The sequence below is a fragment of the Cyanistes caeruleus genome, unplaced genomic scaffold (assembly GCF_971803275.1).
Source record: "Cyanistes caeruleus unplaced genomic scaffold, bCyaCae1.hap1.1 HAP1_SCAFFOLD_76, whole genome shotgun sequence".
In the NCBI taxonomy this organism is placed as follows: domain Eukaryota; kingdom Metazoa; phylum Chordata; class Aves; order Passeriformes; family Paridae; genus Cyanistes; species Cyanistes caeruleus.
In genome coordinates, this window is record NW_028255888.1 from 2127239 (window position 1) to 2145970 (window position 18732).

General features: G+C 51.2%; 1 protein-coding gene across 1 annotated transcript in view; it reads left to right on the forward strand.

The window, feature by feature from the left end:
• The window catches only part of LOC147646935 (uncharacterized), a 592289-nt gene that overhangs the window by 188325 nt on the left and 385232 nt on the right, over positions 1–18732 (forward strand). Inside the window, 1 exon segment of the mRNA XM_086872733.1 lies at positions 15016–15924. Within this exon segment, the coding sequence (XP_086728859.1) occupies positions 15016–15924 (909 nt within the window).

An 18732-nucleotide genomic window follows, 5' to 3' on the forward strand; every position in this document is an offset into this window, starting at 1 on the left:
GCTTTGGTTCTGGGCCCCACAACTGAGGAACTGCAGCCCCTGCCTCAGAGCCTGTCAGAAAGCCAAGCAAGTGAGACCAGAGGGAGGGCATCCTTCCAGTCTCTCTTGGGCATGGCCACAAAACAGCTCCTGCTCCTTCTTCCTCCGCCTCTGTTTGGGCTCTGCTGTTACAAATGGAGACAAGTTTAGACAAGTTCTGCCTTTGTCTCAGCTTTGTGACAGCAGCTCATTTTGAGGCAGCCTGCACCCCAAATGTCTCTCATTCACAAGTTCTTAAGAATGGCTGATTTGGTTTATTATAAAATGAATTCTTTATTGAATTGACAAAGGATTAACAGACATCAGACTTTAAATAGACCACTTAGTACATAGGACAAAACAAAAAGAGCCACTACTAGATCAAAAATACAGTGGACAATAAAGGGTACCTTGTTATAAATCCATATTGTGATACTGGCTTTCGCAAGTATTAAGATGGATGCTGTATGTTGTATGCTTTTGCAATGTCTTTTTCTCCTGCTAGCAAGTTTTAGGCATAGGTCAAGAAGAATTTTGGACGTTAGGGCAATGTCCTGTCTGTGCAAAGCAAGATAACCTCCAGGAAACAAATGATGGGGCCCAGGCTGCTATCAACACTGACCACCTGCAGAAGAAGGAAGCCCAGCCCAAATAAAAATGTGCTAAAGGGAAATAAAATCTGTAAGACACATGCTCTAAAAAGGCGGATTCAGGGTGTAGACATGCAAAATACTTTTTGGAAAAATATGAATATGCATTAAAACCCCCCAGCAGAATGGGAGTGTTCCAAAGATATCAGGTGTGTTCCTGGCAACGCACCAGGATACCCTGGCTGTTTTAACCCTTTGCTTTATTGTCTTTGTCTCCTAATTGTCTTTTTGTTTATATTAAACCTTTTATAATTTATTAAGTGAGTGAACCTCGTTTTTCACAATAGGAAGGAGTTCTTCACAGAAAGGCTGATTGGGAATTGGAATGGGCTGGCCAGAGGGGAGGTGGTGGAGTCACTGTGTCTCTCTCCAGTGGTGTGGGGGAGTGACATCAATCTCTGTGCAATAACTGATTTTGCTTTAAAATAATTGCTTCAAAATTGCTTCCTGTTCCACCGTGAGTGTCTGTGCTGGTTTGTATTAGTTGATAGTTGGTGAGGAGGGAAGAAGCCACCCATGCAAATGCTTTTTCTAGGAGGGGGCTGCTAAGAGCTTCCTCTGTGCTTAGCAAAACCAATAGCTGGCTGGCTCTGAGAATTGACAACCTATGAAACCATTTAGAAGCTGGATTCTCCTCTGTGAAATTGACATTTTAAAGACAGTCAAGCCGAGGAAAGCTCTCTGTTGTTTCCAGCTGTGAAAAGTTAACTGGGTGCTGGTCACGCCGGCCCTGCTCCACCCTGGCCTGCACCGAGCCGGGCTCCGCCAGGCCCCCTTCACCAGCGGCTGCCGGGCACAGGGAGGGGAAGCCATCGGCCCGCAGCTGAAATTGAAGGAAGCAGGGGCCTAGGACCAGCCATGCAGGCAGAACAGCCATGACTGTTCTGGCTGGGCCCCCTGAGATCTTTGCACAGCTCCAGGGCAGCCTGAAATTCATCACTGTGACTGCTTTTGGACCAGGCAAAAACCATCATGATCATCTGCAGGCCTGGGAAAGATATTAACTATTTCAGTGCACAGATGAGACCTGCAGACCTCGATCCTCCCCTTGGGTGAGAGAAAAGGACAGAGTGAGGATATGTAGAAGACAACATGAAGACGCCAAAGTCAGTAAAGAAGGAGTCAAGTCCCAGATGAAAGGAGAATGAGGAGATGCCTTAGTATTGGGGCTGAAAGTTCTTTTGGTAAGGCCATGGACATGGACTATGATACACTAAAATATCCCCTTTAATTCATTAGAAAATATGGAGAGATGGAGTGTTCAAACTCTAAACATGGGCAGAGGCCTATAAGAAACGGTCCAGAGTTTCCCTCATCTGCCTCATAATCATTGCAAGAACAGAGACTGAGACCCTGAAGACACCAAGGGACTTTGTGCAGGGGTTCTGGCCTGGTTGAGGTGGAAGCTTGCCAGGCGATTGTTTGCAGGCGTGCTTGCTGTGCTGTCAAGGTACACTGCCTTCATTCCTGCTGGTGAGCAGGGACTTGTAAGGAGCGGCCTGTTCTGTACCTTACACCTGCTTCCCAGAGCAAGGGGTCTCATCAAAATAGCCGAGGAATTTCCCCACCTCTTGGCCAGCTGCCCCTTGCTTTGAAACAGACTGTAAAAATGACTTTTCCAAGTTACTTTCTTTGAGAGAGATGTCTCCATGGAAGAAGACACCGGCGACCCTGTCTTGTCCGTTGGTAGCTATAACCCCACCCCCCCCCTTTTTTCTCCTTGCATTTTGCCTCTTTATCCCTCTCTCCCTCTCTCTCTCCCTGTCCTCTATCGCATCACCCTTGTTGCTGGCACTAAAATAAAGACGCATTACTGCTGTTGTGATTTAAACTGAAATCCTTTGGTGTCCTTTTTGCAATCTGAGATCAAACGAACCTCTCATGACTCCCACTTGTGTTAGTGGATCGTGACACTCGGGAGCGGGGTGACCCAAGGTGCGGCTTAGAGCAAATGCTCCACGGCACAAGGATATTGGTAGGCGCACGGTGGAGACAAGGATGAGGAGGAGATCTCCAGTATGGGTTCCAAAGGCTTTTACTCCACTGGAGCATCCAGGGACTGAAGACCAAGAACACAACTGAGTGTGGGTTTTTATATGGGGGAGGCCAGAGGGAGGGTACAAAATTTTAACCAATCGGAAGAAACTATGGGAGGAGTGGAAGGTTCCATTCAACAATACAATAGGGGAAACAAGGGGAGCAGAGTGGGTCACATGGGCCAATGGGGAATTGGAGATTAGGGGATTTCCAGAGGGGCGGTTCAGGTAGGAGGCTGGCCTAAGGGAAGACTGACAAATGGGTGTAATGACAGATGGGGAACATGAGAAAACAAGGGCTGGGCTTGAGGCAGGTTGGATTGATAGGTGGGTAGGAGGATACAAACTAGGAGCAAACCAATGACTTAGGGGAATAATTGGAGAAACCATTCAAACAAAGCAGACATCACAACAATAGAACTGTTAACCATTACAGGAGGTGGCATCTTCAAGAGGCGATGGCATGTGAGTGAGCTCTTGCCACATTGACACTCATTGTTCTACGTAGAAAGGGACATTGAGAACTTAACCTCCAGCATTCTCCATGGATCTCAAACTGTCATGTGCCAGGGCTTCCAGATAATCCATGTTCTGATATCAATCTAGACGGGAGCACAGATCAGAAGTCTTTCCATGGTGCCCCCAGTGGAGCCGTGTCCGCCTTTGTCTGTCAGGAAAAGGGATGCGGGAAAAGTGGGCAGGTGCCACCCTGCTCTATTTGTGTGCCAGGCCTGAGCCTCAAGTGTTTCTGGTTTCTTAGCTAATTTCTCCCTGGCTCCTCTTTAATATGAGCAAGAGAAGAGCATCGCACAGTCCAGTTTGACAAATAAGGCTTGTGCACAACTGAGTGCTTCCACTAAATTAAAAACCCATGGTGCTTGAAAGCCAACCTTCTGTTTGCTCAGGCCTCCTCACCTCTGTAGATGAGGTGACTTTATGCTGCTGGTATGTGGGTTTTAGGAGTATGTGGGTTTTTATCTGTGATAGAGGTGAGGAAGTGTTGAACTCATTCCAATGAGCTGGCCAAAGCAGTGACTTTAGTGTCTCTTTGGCTGGGAAGTAGCACTGGCTTTGTTGAACGCAGCAGCACGAGCAGGGCTCCTCCAGCAGCAGGGACACACCATGAACCAGGAGGGGACCGTGGTACCAGAGGGGACTGTGTCACCAGAGGGGACTGTGGTACCAGAGGGGACCGTGGCACCAGCCGTGCCCAAGGCCTGAAAAGGGTGGCAAAGTCAGGTGGTGCTGCCTAGCTGTATGAACAGCTCAGGCAGGGCGTGGTGAGGAGCCAGATCTGGGGGCCATCCAAGGAGTCCTGTCAAGAGCAAATGGTTCTAATATTCTCTCTGGGAAAAAAAAAGGGGCAATCTTTAGAGTGAACTGAAGTGCTAATAAATATTTGCTCACATATGGTGGGGTTTCTCTGCAAATGGGCTTTGATGGGAAATTTCTGACGACATTTAGTTTTGCTCTTTAAGTTGAGCACCTGAGTAGCTTTGTTGAGGAATGGAGAATTGTTTGTAGCTCAGTATTTTCTCAGGAGGAGCCTTACATTTTAGCACAGGAGGAAGGTAAGGCAAAGGTTTAAAAGCTTTCCCCTCTTGAAGTGACACACTTTCTGAGGAGTCTGAGGAGAATTCCCCTCAGCCACTGCCAGGGCTGTTTGCCTCTTCTGCAGGCTCAGGATTCTGGGAGTTCCAGGAGCCTCAGGTGACACGGTATTTTCCTCTGAATATTTCTTGTTGTGCAGTATACAGGGAGAATATTTTGTGTGAGATTCTCCTCTGGGCCTTGAGGTGAATCTCAGTAATTCTGTTGATTTTCATGTCCAGATGAACTTTTTTGTAGATAGGAAGGAAAAAGGAAGAGGCACCATGGAAAATTAATTGCTCAAAATGTGAGTGGCCCAACCACATTAAAAATGAAGTCTAAACTGAAGAAATCTTTTATTTTTATATTTTTTCCTTGCTAGGTGGGGTAAAACATGAAGTGTAAATAAATAAAGTTCTCTGTAAAGGTTCAGCCAGCACCCAGCTGTATGAAAATCAAAAGGGATAAGACAGGGCATGGGAAGAATCTTCACCCCTTCCCATTGAAGGTAAAAGAGTAGGAAAAGTGCCTCTGGCTGTTACCCACAGGTAATGTGTTATTTGTAGCCAAGAGCAGATGCCCCAAGCTGCTGGTGGCCCAAGCCCTGTCATGGCTGTCCCACTTTCAGTCCTAGCTGGACCAGGGTGGCTGGCTCGGGAGGGGAGGAGGTGGGGGAATCTCAGGGGGCTTCCTCTTCACAGCCGGGCTGGGGGGCCGTGGGGGAGGCACGGAGTGCTGGTGCTCTGCTTTCCAGGTCGACTCCTGCTTCTGAGGCCACATCTGAGAGCTGTCGAATGAGGCAGTCTCTGGGCTCCCTGGGGGCAAGGGAGAATCACACCTTCTTGGCTGGTATGCTGGAGCTGCAGCAGGGTGACTGTGGAGAGAGGAGTGGCTGAGGCCCCCAGCTGCCGTGGGCACTCCGGGATCCTCCTGCACAGCAGGGCCCAGAGTGGCCAAGGCTCCCCAGCACGGCTGGAGCTGCTGGCACAGCTTGGCCCAGCTGGACAGCTGCCCCTCAAGGCCCCAAGCAAGCAGGGGATGGCTCTGGGCAGGGTCCCTGACCAGGAGCGGGCCCCAGAGCACCTCTGCCTTTCAAGGGCAATCTCGTCCCCGCTCTTTCTCCTGCCCACCTTGCTTTGCCTCTGCCTGCTGCTCCTGGGGCTCTTGGCCAGGCAGCCTCAGTGGGAGCCAGCACTGGCTGCAGCCCCAGCGGGCTCCCCAGGACATGGCCCAGCAATTAAGAGGCCAATGAAAGGCCTGGGCAGCAGCAGAACTCTCAGCAGAGTTATTTGGGCAACCACTGACTACCCACAAGTGCACAGCAGCCTCACTGGGAATGTTTCCTGACTATGAGCAGCCTTTCAAGAAGCTGGAGGGTGGAGATGAACAACAACTTACCGTTTCTTGTCCTTCCACCACCGGAATCCAACATAGCACAGGAGCATGGAAAGTGGCACTGTGAACAGTGTCACTGCTGTGCCTATCATGCAGGACTTGCGCACATCCTGCAGGCAGAACACTCTTGGGGTGCTCGGTGGCTTCTCAGCATTTATACTGGACTTGCCAAGCGCATCTGTGGGAGCAATGGGCAGCGTGAGCCTGTGCTGTGCTCCATTGCTGAGCTGGCAGCACGGTGGATACGGCCAGGACATTCTCTGTTTCCCCCAGAGCTGGGGCCTGCAGGCACCTTGCCACCCCTTGGCACAGGTTGTGCCACCCAACAAAGCCCAGAAGGCCGAGAGCAGAGCCTGGGACAGCACAGCTGCTTGGGCAGTGGCTCCTTCCAGGGACACGGGCCAAACCCATCCCTGAGCAGCCACTGCCACCCCTGACCCTCCCTGCTCTGTGACAGCTCCCCCAGCCCAAGGGGACAGAGCCAGGCCCTGTAAGGGGCCAGTGCATCCCCTGCCCAGTTGGGAGCCAGGGCTGGCTGTGGCCCTGGGCTCACGGCAGGGCTCCCACTCGGGGCTGCTCCTGTGTCTTGGGCCTCTGGATGCTTAGGGCCAGCTCCAGGAGCAGCTGCAGGGGGAGAGATGTTGGTGCACAAGTCCCAATTCCCAGGGGCAGGGAATGAGCTCCAGAGGCCTGGAAGCCACGGCACCTCCAGCTTTGGCTGCTGCCGGGCCATGCAGGCCCTGAGGGAAGAGCTGCTGGCACACAGCCCTGCCGAGGGAGAGCCCAGCACAGCAATTACCTCCTGTGCCTGGGCCTGGGATCTCCTCCTTTCCTGCACCAGGAGCTGGCACAGGGCCATTCCTTCCTCTAGCATATGCCATCATCTGCACAAACATCTGCTCCAGCACTTGAGAAAGGAAAAGGGACAGCTGCATAAGATAGAACTGTTCACCATTAGGGGAGGTATCTTCAGGAGGCAATACTTGTTAAAGTCATGGATAAAGGTCAGGAAAATATCCAGGTTATTGGGGCTGGGCCAGGGCCCTCCCTCCTCCAAACAGCCACTACACCTGATCTAGCCCAAGACCAGGTATTTCAGGGGATCTCAGGGTGTGCATGGCCTATGCTGCAGTTTGGGCTCCCTGTCATCTGATGCCAAATGCCTTCCTACAGGGACTGGGGAGAAGCTGCAGCCAGGCCATGCTGGGAAACAGCCCTGAAGGCCATGAAAGCAGCAGTGGGGCAGCAAGGCTGCCATGGATCCCTTCCTGCTGTGCCAGGCACGGCGTGTCCAGATGTGCCCCTGGCTTCTGGATGTCAGGAGAAGGCTGAGGGACATGAACCCACCACGGCGTCTCTCCAGATCACTCAGCATCCTGTCCAGAAGTTGGGATGCCTCCAGGGATTTCTTGTCTTCTATCTCTTTGTTCTTCCATCTTGGAGGACCTTAATGGAAAGTAGTTCTGTTTCTCCATCAGTCCAGAGTAGCAGTGAGTGTACCCGGATTCCTGGTGCCCTCCAAGGCACTCCCTCCTCTCTGCCTTCCACTCAGTAGCAGGAGCAGGGGGACAAGGTGCCTGCAGTGGGCCCACACTGGGATAGAAGAAGCCCCTTGCATGGCAGTCAGGGGAGAAAAGACTCCCTGGAGCTGCCAGCAGCTCTGAACTGAGCCCCAGACAGGGCCAGGGCTTGGCAGCAGCAACAGGAGCAGCTCAGTCCCCTGGGGCTGGCAAAGGAGCCATGCAAGGCACAGCCCTGGGGCACAGCCCTGGGCCCGGCCCCTTCCTCTCTGCTCTTCCTTGTAGCTGCACAGAGCACACGGAAAGTGACACTGGCATTGCACATGGGAAGAAGATTGATAGTTAAATGCTCCTTCCTCCCACTGACAACAATTCTGTGGGATCACTCAGGGCTCCAGAAGGGAGGGGGGCGATGTTTCTAGAATCCATCAGCCTTCAGATTCTTAAGGGAAATGGCATGAGGGTGAGCTCTTGCCACACTCACACTGATAATTCTGTGCAGAAATGGACATTGAGAACTTGCCTCCAGCATTCTCCATGGGTCTCAAACCATTATGTGCCAGGGCTTTCAGATGCTCCATGTCACCATCCCAATCTAGAAAGAAGCACAGATCAGAACCATTCCATGGTGAGCTGGGATCCCCCTTCTGCCTTAGGGAACTGGGCACTGCAAGGGGGTCGGGGAAGGCCATGGGAGCCACATGTCAATGGACATGGCCAAAGCTGCAGAGGGGCCTGGGCAGCTCTGGGCTGGCCCTGGACGCTCTCAACGCCTTTTCCATGCTCTGTGCAAAATCCCTGAAAGGCAGGCACTGCCAAGCAGCAGAGATTTACAGCTCAAGCCTCAGCAGGGCTCAGGCCCAGAGGCACAGCAATTACCTCCTGGGGCTGTGCCTGGCATGGCCTCCCTTCCTGCAGCAGAGGCTGCCCATGAGCCACTGCTTCCTCCGGGAAACGCCGCCTTCATCACAGCCTTTGGGTTCATCTCTGGAGAAAGGAAAAGCCACAGCTGGATCAGATGGAACCATTCCCCTTTCAGGGAAGTGGTGTCATCATGATGCGATACTAGTCAAGGTCATGCATAAGGATTAGGAAATCATATAAACTTATGGGATTGGCCAGAGCCCTCCCTCCTCCAAACAGACCCTCAACCTGATCTAGCCCAAGACCAGGAAATTTCAGGGGATCTCAGGATGTGCATGGCCCATGCTGCAGTTTGGGCTCCCTGTCAGCTGATGCCAAATGCCTTCCTGCAGACGCTGGGGAGAAGCTGCAGCCAGGCCAGGCTGGGAAACAGCCCTGCAGGCCATGAAAGCAGCAGTGGGACAGCGAGGCTGCCATGGATCCCTTCCTGCTGTGCCAGCCATAGCATGTCCAGATGTGCAGAGAAAGCCCCCAGCTGCTGAGTCACAGGAGAAGGCTGAGGGACATGGACCCACCTTGTCCTCCCTGCAGCATTTCCTTCAGCATTTGCTGCATGGTATTGGATGGCTCATGGGGTTTCTGGTGTCCTGTAGCTTTGTTCTTTCCTCTTGGAGGACCTTATTAAAAAAATATATATCCATTTCCCAGGAATAGATCCTACAAAATCAGGGTTCAGCTTGTGGGATCAGCAAGGACACAGTACTCACTCCTGCGATGGGAGCTGGGCTTGCGTGCAGCATCCAGCCCAGGAGCCTGGAAAGTCCTCCCTGCAGACACACCTGTAACTCAACAGCCACAGAAGCTTCAGTCATGTCTGCTGATCTGCACAGGCAGCACTGAGCCACAGGAGCGGTGAGGGGATCATGCAGGGTGAGGGCACACACGTGCATGGCTCTGTCCTGACACTTTCAGCGATGCTGCCCTGGCTGAGCTTCGGGCTCTGAGCAGGCAGCTCTCCCAGGGGGAAAGGCCTTGACCTACCCTCACCATGTCCCAGAGCCTCAGTCCTGGATGTGGGTTGAGAAGCCAGATCACCTTCACCAAGAGGCTTGGCTGCAAAGAAAGGCAGGACAGAAGAGTTCCCGTGGCTCTGTAGGAGATCCTCAGGCTCCCTGGGGCTGGCAAAGGAGCCACCCGAGGCACAGCCCCGGGGCTCAGCCCTGGGCCCGGCCCCTTCCCTCTCTGATCTTCTCTGTGGCTGCACAGAGCACACGGAAGGAGACACTGGCATTGCACATGGGAAGAGATTGACAGCTAAATGCTCCTTCCTCCCACTGACAGCAATGCTGTGGGATCACTCAGGGCTCCAGAAGGGAGCAGAGCGAGGGTTCCAGAATCCATGAGCCTTCAGATTCTTAAGTGAAGTGGCACATGAGTAAGTTCGTGCCACATTGACACTGATTATACTGAGCAGAAAGGGACATTGAGAACTTGCCTCCAGCATTCTCCATGGGAATCAAACTGTCATGTCCCAGGGCTTCCAGATGCTCCATGTCACGATCCCAGTCTAGAAGGGAGCACAGATCAGAACCATTCCATGGTGAGCTGGGATCCCCTTCTGCCTTAGGGAACTGGGCACTGCAAGGGGGTCAGGTAAGGCCATGGGAGCCACATGTCAATGGACATGGCCAAAGCTGCAGAGGGGCCTGGGGAGCTCTAGGCTGGCTCTGGTCACTCTCCACCCTCTTTGCAGGCCCTGTGCAAAATTCCTGGAGGGGCAGCAGGACCAGCGCAGGGTCCCTGGGGACTCTCTCCCTCCCACAGAAGAAACCCTCCCTTAAGCCCTGGGGAAAACCATCCCCAATGCTTCCCAGGGAGAAGGAAGTGCTGTCTCAGGAAAGGGAAGCCAGGCCCTGGGCTCACCTGCTCCCTGTGCTCGCCACGGAGCAGCCTGGGCAGCCCTGTCAGGCAGGGCCACTGCCAGGAGGAGCAGGAGGAGGAGGCGCAGAGCAAAGGCCATGGTGCCTTGCCCACTGCCAGTCCCACAGCTCTTGCTGCCACCACTGTCCTGACACCGCTGTCACAATGTCAGCACCGCTGCTGCCGCTGCCGCTGCTGCCACAACAGTCGTGGTCAGGGACTGACTGCTCGGTCCTTGTGGTGCTGTGCAACCACGGGGCTCTGGGACCTCTGTGACCTCAGAGCCTGCTGTCACCTCAGCCTGCTGTCACCCCAGAGACTGCTGTGACCTCATGGCCTTGGCTGTACCCCCTGAGTGTTCTCCCATCTGTACTCCAATCTGTACTGGACTGATTGTAAATCTTTGACTTCATCAAAGGGTCATTGCTAAACAAAACCTTGGTTTTGCCTGCTGACATTGCTGGTCATGTTCTGTCCCATGAGATGCTCTGGATGGTTCCCTCTTTTCCTGGGCATGGCACTGGAGGAGGTCCAGGCCCAGGTGATGCCACTGAAGGAAATGTGCCCTCAGACCAGGGACACTCAACACAGACTCCCCCAGCCCCTCAGTGCCCTGCCACTGGTCACAGCAGCCCCTGCCTGGCTCTTGCCTGCCCACACCGTGGTCAGCCCCGCCTGCTCCTGGACATGGAGCTCAGCCAGGGCTGGTGCTGTGTGGGCTTTGCTGGTGGTACCAGCCAGACACTGGGGTGACAGCTCCACCTCTTTATTGGAACAGAAGAGCTGTGTCAGGCCCTGCCCTGGCAGGAGGGACCCACCTTCAGTCCAGGCCACAGAGCAGGGCAGGTCCCTTCAGGGACACAGGGCCTTGCTTTGGGCGGTGGCAGCATCTGCACAGCAGCAAGCTGGTAATGCAGCTGTGACAGGGACATCACGTATGGGCATGGAGATGCGAAATGTGTGGTGCAGGTGTCCCTGAGGAGGTGTTTGGCCTTTCCTGTGAAGCTGCAGAGGGGAATCTGTTGAGAGAGGAGTTGGCTGAGGCCCCAGCTGTAGCTGGCACACAGGGACCCTCTTGCACACTGGGAGATTCTCACTGTGCTCACAGTTTCCCTCTGAAGACTAAGAGGTGAATGTGGATGGGCTTAGCAACTGGTCTGCAGGCCTAACAATTGAGGCAGCATAAAAGAAATAGAGAAAATACAAGTTTATCCATAGCAAGGAAGAAAGCAAGGCCGTTAGCATGGAAACCAATAAAAAGGGACATAAGGCGTATTTGCAGTTGTAATAAATGGAATTGGTTCGTGCTAACTAAATTGTAACTGTTCTTAAAGTTATTATTAGAAACAATCAAGAATCAGTGTTACAAAGCAGATGTACCCCTTTGCAGATGTTACATGTCAAAATTGAGGTACAGGATGTAGTTTAGAAGATAAATGGTGTCTCAAGACCAAAATTGCCTTGAGATGCCCAAAATTAGAACCAATTTAGGCATTGGGCCTAAAGATGAGTAAACATAAGGGTAATTAGTAGACTAACATAACACAAGGCTTAGTACGCACATGCAAACCTGTAAGGTTATCCAAAGGACAATGAGGAAGAAGAGAAGCCTTCACCAAAAGACCACCAAAAGAAGACTGAAGACCCCATTGCAACAAGTGAGGCATGTGCCGTGAAGAAAAGTGGTGTAAAGTCAGAAAAATTTGAAATAGGAGGAAACTTACAGGAAATATTAATGAATATGTATAAGCATACAGTATATGAGTTTAGCTTGAAGTGCTTTGTTTTGAACGTGAGGCAGGGTGGGAAGCCTCCGTACCCTGGACGGTTTTGCTTATGCTTTAATCATACTTAATTACTAGTAGGTTATATATATATAAATTTTATTTTTTTATTAAACTGTATTATTTTACTAAACTGTATTCTTTTATACCACATTACTATTCAGTTTAGTAAATTGTATTCATTTTTAATTAAACTGCCATTAAGCCAAGGGACCTAGTTGTCAAAACTCTAATTTCATTTATAACAATATTTTAACAAAGAAAGTTGGTACAACAACATTGGTATTTAACAAACGTGACACAATATGAGCTATATTAACAAAGAAGGCACCTTATGGTGACAACATTCTACTCTTTAGACTGTAAGCATCTTTCTGTACTGATCAGGAGGTCAGGATTTACTCTTTACAATCCTGATGCTGAATGTCTCCGTAGGCAGTCTGGTCACAGAGAAGAATGAATCCCTTGCCGGCTGCCCCTGTTTGGACAACCTGCTCCTCACCCCAAGCCTCAGCATGTCTGACATGGCCCACCTGGGACTGACATCCCAAAACATTGATAACATTTCTCTTTAGAATTTTTCTTTATCATTAAAATATAATTAATTAATAAAAATAAATTTTGATTTTTATTATAATATTGTTCTATATTTTTAGAACCTAATTTTTATATTTATATAAAATAATTAATACATTTTTAGCAACTAAAAACATTATCGGTCCTTGGTTCAAAGTAACACAATTCCACTTTCATTAATTAATTGACCACTATTTCTCCCTCTTTATGCTAATTACACCTATTTTTAGTCCTTTGATCATATTTTTTAATCATTTTCTCAGACAGGGTAAAAGGGACCACTTTGGGGTCCATGGAAACTTTTCTGGGGAACATTTGGGGCAGTTTTGTGTCTGGGGAGGGAATTTAGAGAGAACTTGGTGGTCTGGAGGACACCTGGGGGAGCCAGGTGGGCACTTAGGGATTCTGTGGGACAATTCATGGTTTGGGGGAGCACTTGAGCGTCCAGGGGGGCGCTTGGAAGTCAGGGAGGGGAATCTGGGGGCCCTTCGGGGTCCGGGCGGGCACTTGCGAGACTGTAACGGGGAACCTATGGGTCGCGGGGGATGACGGGAGTTGTAGGCGCCGGTATAATACGGTTTAATGGGGCCGCGGAGCATCACGGGAGTTATAGGCGCATCTCCAGTGGATTCCGGTGGGGCGTGGGGCATGACGGGAGATGTAGTCATGACTGGAATAGCACTCTATGGGCGCCGCGGAGCATGATGGGAGCTGTAGTCCAGGAAGTGGCTCGGAAGGCGCGTTTGGCGGTGCAGGGAAGCACTCCGAGAGAACTTTTCCGTCCGAGTTGTGATTGCAGGTCCTCGGGGTGAATGTATACGGCTCGGGAGCACTTGGGGGGAACCTGGGGAGCTGTAACCGGGCCCTTTTGGGCGTGGGGCACGGCAGGAGGTTTGGGCGCGGAACTGTGTTCTGGGATGATGGGAGATGAATTCCCAGCTGTGTCTGGAAGGGGCATCTGTGGTGTCGGGAGCATTCAGGGATCCAGAGATGCTTTGGGGGGTCCTGAACGAGCGCTGAGGGGTCACTCGGGGATCCTGGAGGGTTTGGGGGAGACTTATGGGACATATGGGGGGCGATGCCGGGGTTCTAGGGAGTGCAGGGCATGTTCCCAGTTCCTCACAACCTGATCTCAATTGCCCCCTGCAGTCTCCTACTCACTGCCAGGACGATCCCAGTATGATATCCCAGTATGATGTCACTACACAGCCAGTGCAATCTCAGCCACTGCCAGGATGATCCCAGTACAAACCAGTCCCTGCCAGTGCTGCCACTCCTGGGATCCCCCCAGCCCTCTCTGTGTTCCCCCCTCCCACATCTCCCCAGAGGAGCCCCAAGGGCTGGCAGTCCCCAGCCAGGGTCTCCAGCCAGCCCCAGGTTGGATCTGCAGCCCCCAGTTTTCCCAGTTTCCCTCTCCTTTTCCTCAGGCCAGGTTCCCCCCGTCCCCAGCGGGTGGGAGCAGCGGAGAGCCCCGCGCTGCCCATCCCGACCTGTCCCAGTTCCATCCCCGCTCCTGCTGTGGGCTGTGAGGGGCTCGGGAACGGGACACTGAGGGTGTCACTGCTCCTGGGGGAGGAGGAGGAGGGATGAAAGAGGAGCAGGAGGAGGAGGAAGAGGGACAAATGAGGATCAGGGAAAGGAGAAGGAACCACAAGGTCAAGCACTCCCTGAATTTATAGTCCCCCACCTGTGCGATCATCACCCACCATCCCACAGGTGACTGGGGAGCGGGAGCTTTGCCCAGATATCCTGGGGGGGTCCCTGGGTTGGGTTTATTTGGGGGGGGGATGTTTGGAGAATGTGGAACTCCAAAGCTGAGTGGAAAATCCTACTTGGGGGGATATTGGGGGGTCCCACCGTCCTTAAGTGGGGAGATGGAAACAGGGGGAACTTTTCAGATTCCTGGCACTCTCAGCAGCCCGGGGAGGGCAGGGACCGAGCAGACAGGTGATCCCCAGTACAAGCGTGACTCCCAGCAGCTGGGACAGGGGGGAACCCTTGAACCCCAAACAGGAGAGACCAGAGATGGGGAACTCCTGGGAGGCATTTTCAGGCTGAATTTTGGTGTTTTCTGGAGGTTTTATGGACCCCAGATGTCCGATGACTTCTAGAGATGAACGCGGGCAGAGGGACCTGCAAACTCAATGTCCTCATCCCTTGTATTTCCCCAAACCAGGATTTCCCATTGCCAAACCTTGGCTGGATGGAGAGGAAGGCTGCGAGGAAGAGGAAGATGCCTCGGGACACCCAGGCAGGTGAGGAGGAAGTCAGTGCCCCTTTCCCTCTCTCTCCTGCTCCATCTCCCAGCCCAGCATGGCCCCCAGCTGCAGGACAACCCTGTTGCCGAGGCCGTCCTGCCGGGGATGCACTGGGGGGATCTCCTTCCCCTTCCCTCTGTCACAGAGGCAAATCCCATCCTCTCCTTGTCCTTCCTCCCTCAGACAAGGAGCTGAGGATGGAGACCAGGGAGGACAAATCCCTGCAGCAGAACCTTGTGGAAGAGGCTGATTTGAGCAGTTCCACAGTGCAGGAATCCAATGGGGAGGAAAAGCCCCGGAGATCCCGCAGGAGGAGAAGCTCCAAACCCATCCCAGGGTGCTCTGAGGAGGAAAGACCCACCCTGTGCAGGGAAGGCGGCCAGAGATCCAGCCGGGGCTCTGAGCTGGTGGTCCATGAGCAGCTTCACAAAGGGCAGAAGCGCTACAAGTGCTTGGAGTGTGGGAAGAGCTTCAGCCAGAGCAACAGCCTGATCTGCCACCAAATGATCCACACTGGGGAATGGCCCTACAAGTGTGGGAAATGTGGGAAGGGCTTCAGCTTTAACTCCAAACTCATCATCCACCAGCGCAGCCACACTGGGGAGAGGCCCTACAAGTGTCCCGAGTGTGGGAAGAGTTTTCGGATCAGCTCCAGTCTCCTCGTGCACCAGAGGATTCACACAGATGAGAGGCCCTTCTGCTGCCCTGACTGTGGGGAGGGCTTCAAGCACAGCTCCACCCTCGCCATTCACCGGCGCATCCACACTGGGGAGAGGCCCTTCAAGTGTGGGGAATGTGGGAAGAGCTTCAGCCGGAGGTCCCACCTGATCCGCCACCAGAGGACCCACTCCGGGGAATGTCCCTATGAATGTGAGGAATGTGGGAAGAGCTTCAGCCGGAGGTCCCAACTGACCATCCATCAGATGATCCACACTGGGGAGAGGCCCTACGAGTGTCCAGAATGTGGGAAGAGGTTTCAGACCAGCTTCCAGTTCCTCAGGCACCAGCAGATTCACACGGATGAGAGGCCCTTCCGCTGCCGTGACTGTGGGGAGCGCTTCAAGCAAAACTCCCACCTCATCACCCACCGGCGCATCCACACTGGGGAGAGGCCTTATAAGTGTGAGGAATGTGGGAAGGGGTTCAGCCAGAGCTCCAGCCTCAGTACCCACAAACGCATCCACACCGGGGAGAGGCCCTATGAGTGTCCCCAGTGTGGGAAGAACTTCTCAGACAGCTCTCAACTGACCAGACACAAACGGAGGCACCACTAAGGGAAGCCCTGCGAGTGCTCCAAGTGCAGGAAGAGCTTCGTGCGCTGCTCCAACTCCATCCCCCATCAGTGGACCCACGTTGGGCAGAGCCCTGATGGCCCATGTTCCCTGTGATCTGTGTTGGGAAGACACTGGGCTGGTGGTCGTTTTGGTTTTGTTCTAATTATCTTTAGATTCATCTTCATCCCTTTGGAACAGACTAAATTGGGGTAAAAATCAACAAATTAATGGCATCTAATTAATCAATGGCACCTAAAACCTCACATTTTACTAGTGCTTCAAGAGAAACTGGGAATCAGGGAGCTACTTGAGAGTATTTAGGGGTTGTGGGGTATTTGGAGTTGTCTCCATTTCTTGGCACTCAAAGAGATGAGGGGCTTCAATCTGTCACCTCAAGACCTCTCAGTGCCTCTGAATGCTAATCAGTCCCACCCCAAAATTATTCAATTCCACCCCCGCCCCCCAGCTATGATGCCCTTAGTTTTAGCTTTCATATTTTTCATATTCTGCACTGCCTAGGTTTGTAGTTTTGAACTTCGTATTAATTGTTAGTGTCAGAAAAAATTAATCCACAAACACCAGAGGTTTATATCCAAAAAGGAGACAGAGGAGTGCTTTCAATTTATTCAAATAAAGGGAGAGACCATGGGGCATTCCCCTGGGATCTCTCTAATTTTTGGAGGGCGCAGCCTCCCTTTTATCCCAATTCCAGGCCGTACGTCCCTTCTCCCTTTCCCCATAGGCTGAGGGATTTGAGAGGTACAGACTTCCTGGTACTCATGATACCTGAGATACCATCCCCCCTCCCCCCAGTGCATAATCTCCTTCTTAGTTCTTAGCCCTTGTGGAATTTTGTGGTGCTTCCCCAGTGTCTCTTTCATCTTTCAGTTGAATCCATCCCATTGTTTCTGTTATCTCTCAGTGATAGTTTCATTTTATCGGCAGACTCACAGCTTGTTTGTAAAGACAAGTGTCACTCTGATAGTATAAGGTTTTAAAATCTTAGAAAATTTGGGGACTTAGAAAGAAAGTTAGGTTTGGTGAGCCCGGGAAGAGTAGGTCCTGGCAAGTGTTAGGCCTTGTACTTGCTAAAGATCATGTCAAACTGCACCTGTGTAATTGGTATATGATGAATGATACAATTGTTAAATGTGACTAGATATAATTATTGTTTAAAGAACATGAGGAACAATGTTAGGGGGTTGAGGGGGATCAGGAGAAATCCATGCTTGGGTAAAAACAATGCATACAATAGAACAATGTAAGTTTAATAATTAATATGAAAGTTATATAATGATAGAGTATAAAAGTATGTTCAACTCAAAACCAAGTCAGGTCAGATTTGGGTATGTGTAACCCTGACACCCAGAGCTCTTAATAAAGCACCTTAATTTAATCATTCTGTGATTATGTGTGTTCCTGAACACTAACATTTTGGCGACCCCAGATGGGACCTTGTGAGTGCTGCTGAGCAAACTCACGACCCGATCACGCTCCAGCCGGCACCGAGGGATTCTTGGGGACCCCATCAGCTGCGACCGTCTCTGCTGCTCACAATTTCCCCAGGAGAGAAAGGTAAGATGCTTTACTGTGGGGGTCAGGAAACCAGCTGATTCAGAGATCCTGGCTCTCCCTTGGAGGCAAGGCACTTTCTCTCAGAGATAGAAAAGTATTACTCCCAGAAATCTTTGAGTTAGTTGCCTAGGCGCCGTCTGTCAGATGACTGCAATAGCGTTGCAGATCCAGCATTTGTGGTATATTATAGTTATAATATGGAGAAACTTAAAGGGATTTTGGGCAGCAATGCTCCCATACCGGATACTTCTCCTTTGGGTGCTTATTAGCACATTGGAAACAAGGTAACTTTGGGGAAGAATTACATAAGACTAAGATGATTTCGGTCAGATCTTCCCACAGAAAAAGACCCCAGCAACCCCGTCTCTTCTGTTGGTAGCTATAACCCCCTCTTCTCTCTCTTTACTTTGTTTTCTTTATGTCTCCCTCTCTTCCTCTCCTCTCTCGCATAACCCTTGTTGTCACTAAAATAAAGGTACATTATTGTTGTTGTGATTTAAACTGAAATCCCTTGTGTCCGTCTTGCACTCTGAGATCAAACAAACCTCTCACGAGTCCCACTCGCGTTAGCGAATCGTGGCATTTAAACTGGAGTCACAGACAGGATTTCTGACAGACAGAAGGGGCTGCAGATTTGTTGTGCAGTCTGTATTAGGGGAAGGACGTTTTGCTCCAGTTGCACCCAGCCCGACACTCCCGAAAGAGTGAGCGGTGTCTGGAAAGCAAGGGGGGCAACTTGAATTTCCTGCAAACTGCACACGCCGAGGTGAAAAGCACCCCGCACTCAGTTGAGGGCTCTGTCTGCAGAATTTCGCAAAAGATGTCTTAGTGCAAAAGGACTGGATTGTTTTTGTTGTTGCGTGTATGAATTTTGACAGCTTGGTGTAGCAAAGAGACAACCAGAATTTTAAACTGAAGGAGTGCCTCCCAAGCAGATTTGTTCTTTTTACCCATACAGGGAAGCAAAAATTTGTGTGTGTGTGTGTATAATTTGATACCTCCCTGTAGTGGTTTTTCCCTCTGTAAAAATGACCGAAAATGTCTGCAGAAGTTAAAGCTGTATTCTATGCATGTTATGCTTTGTTAGCAAAACATAGTGCCAAACCTCCAGGAGGGAAAAGTTGGTGCTCAATAATTGGTTTAATTTGGCAAATGTGATTGATAGAGTATGTTTTTTTTTTTTTACAACATGAAATAGAATTTAAACTGGGCAAAAATAAAACTATACTCTGCTCAGTTTTGGGAGCTTGTCTTACAGCAGCTATAGAAACT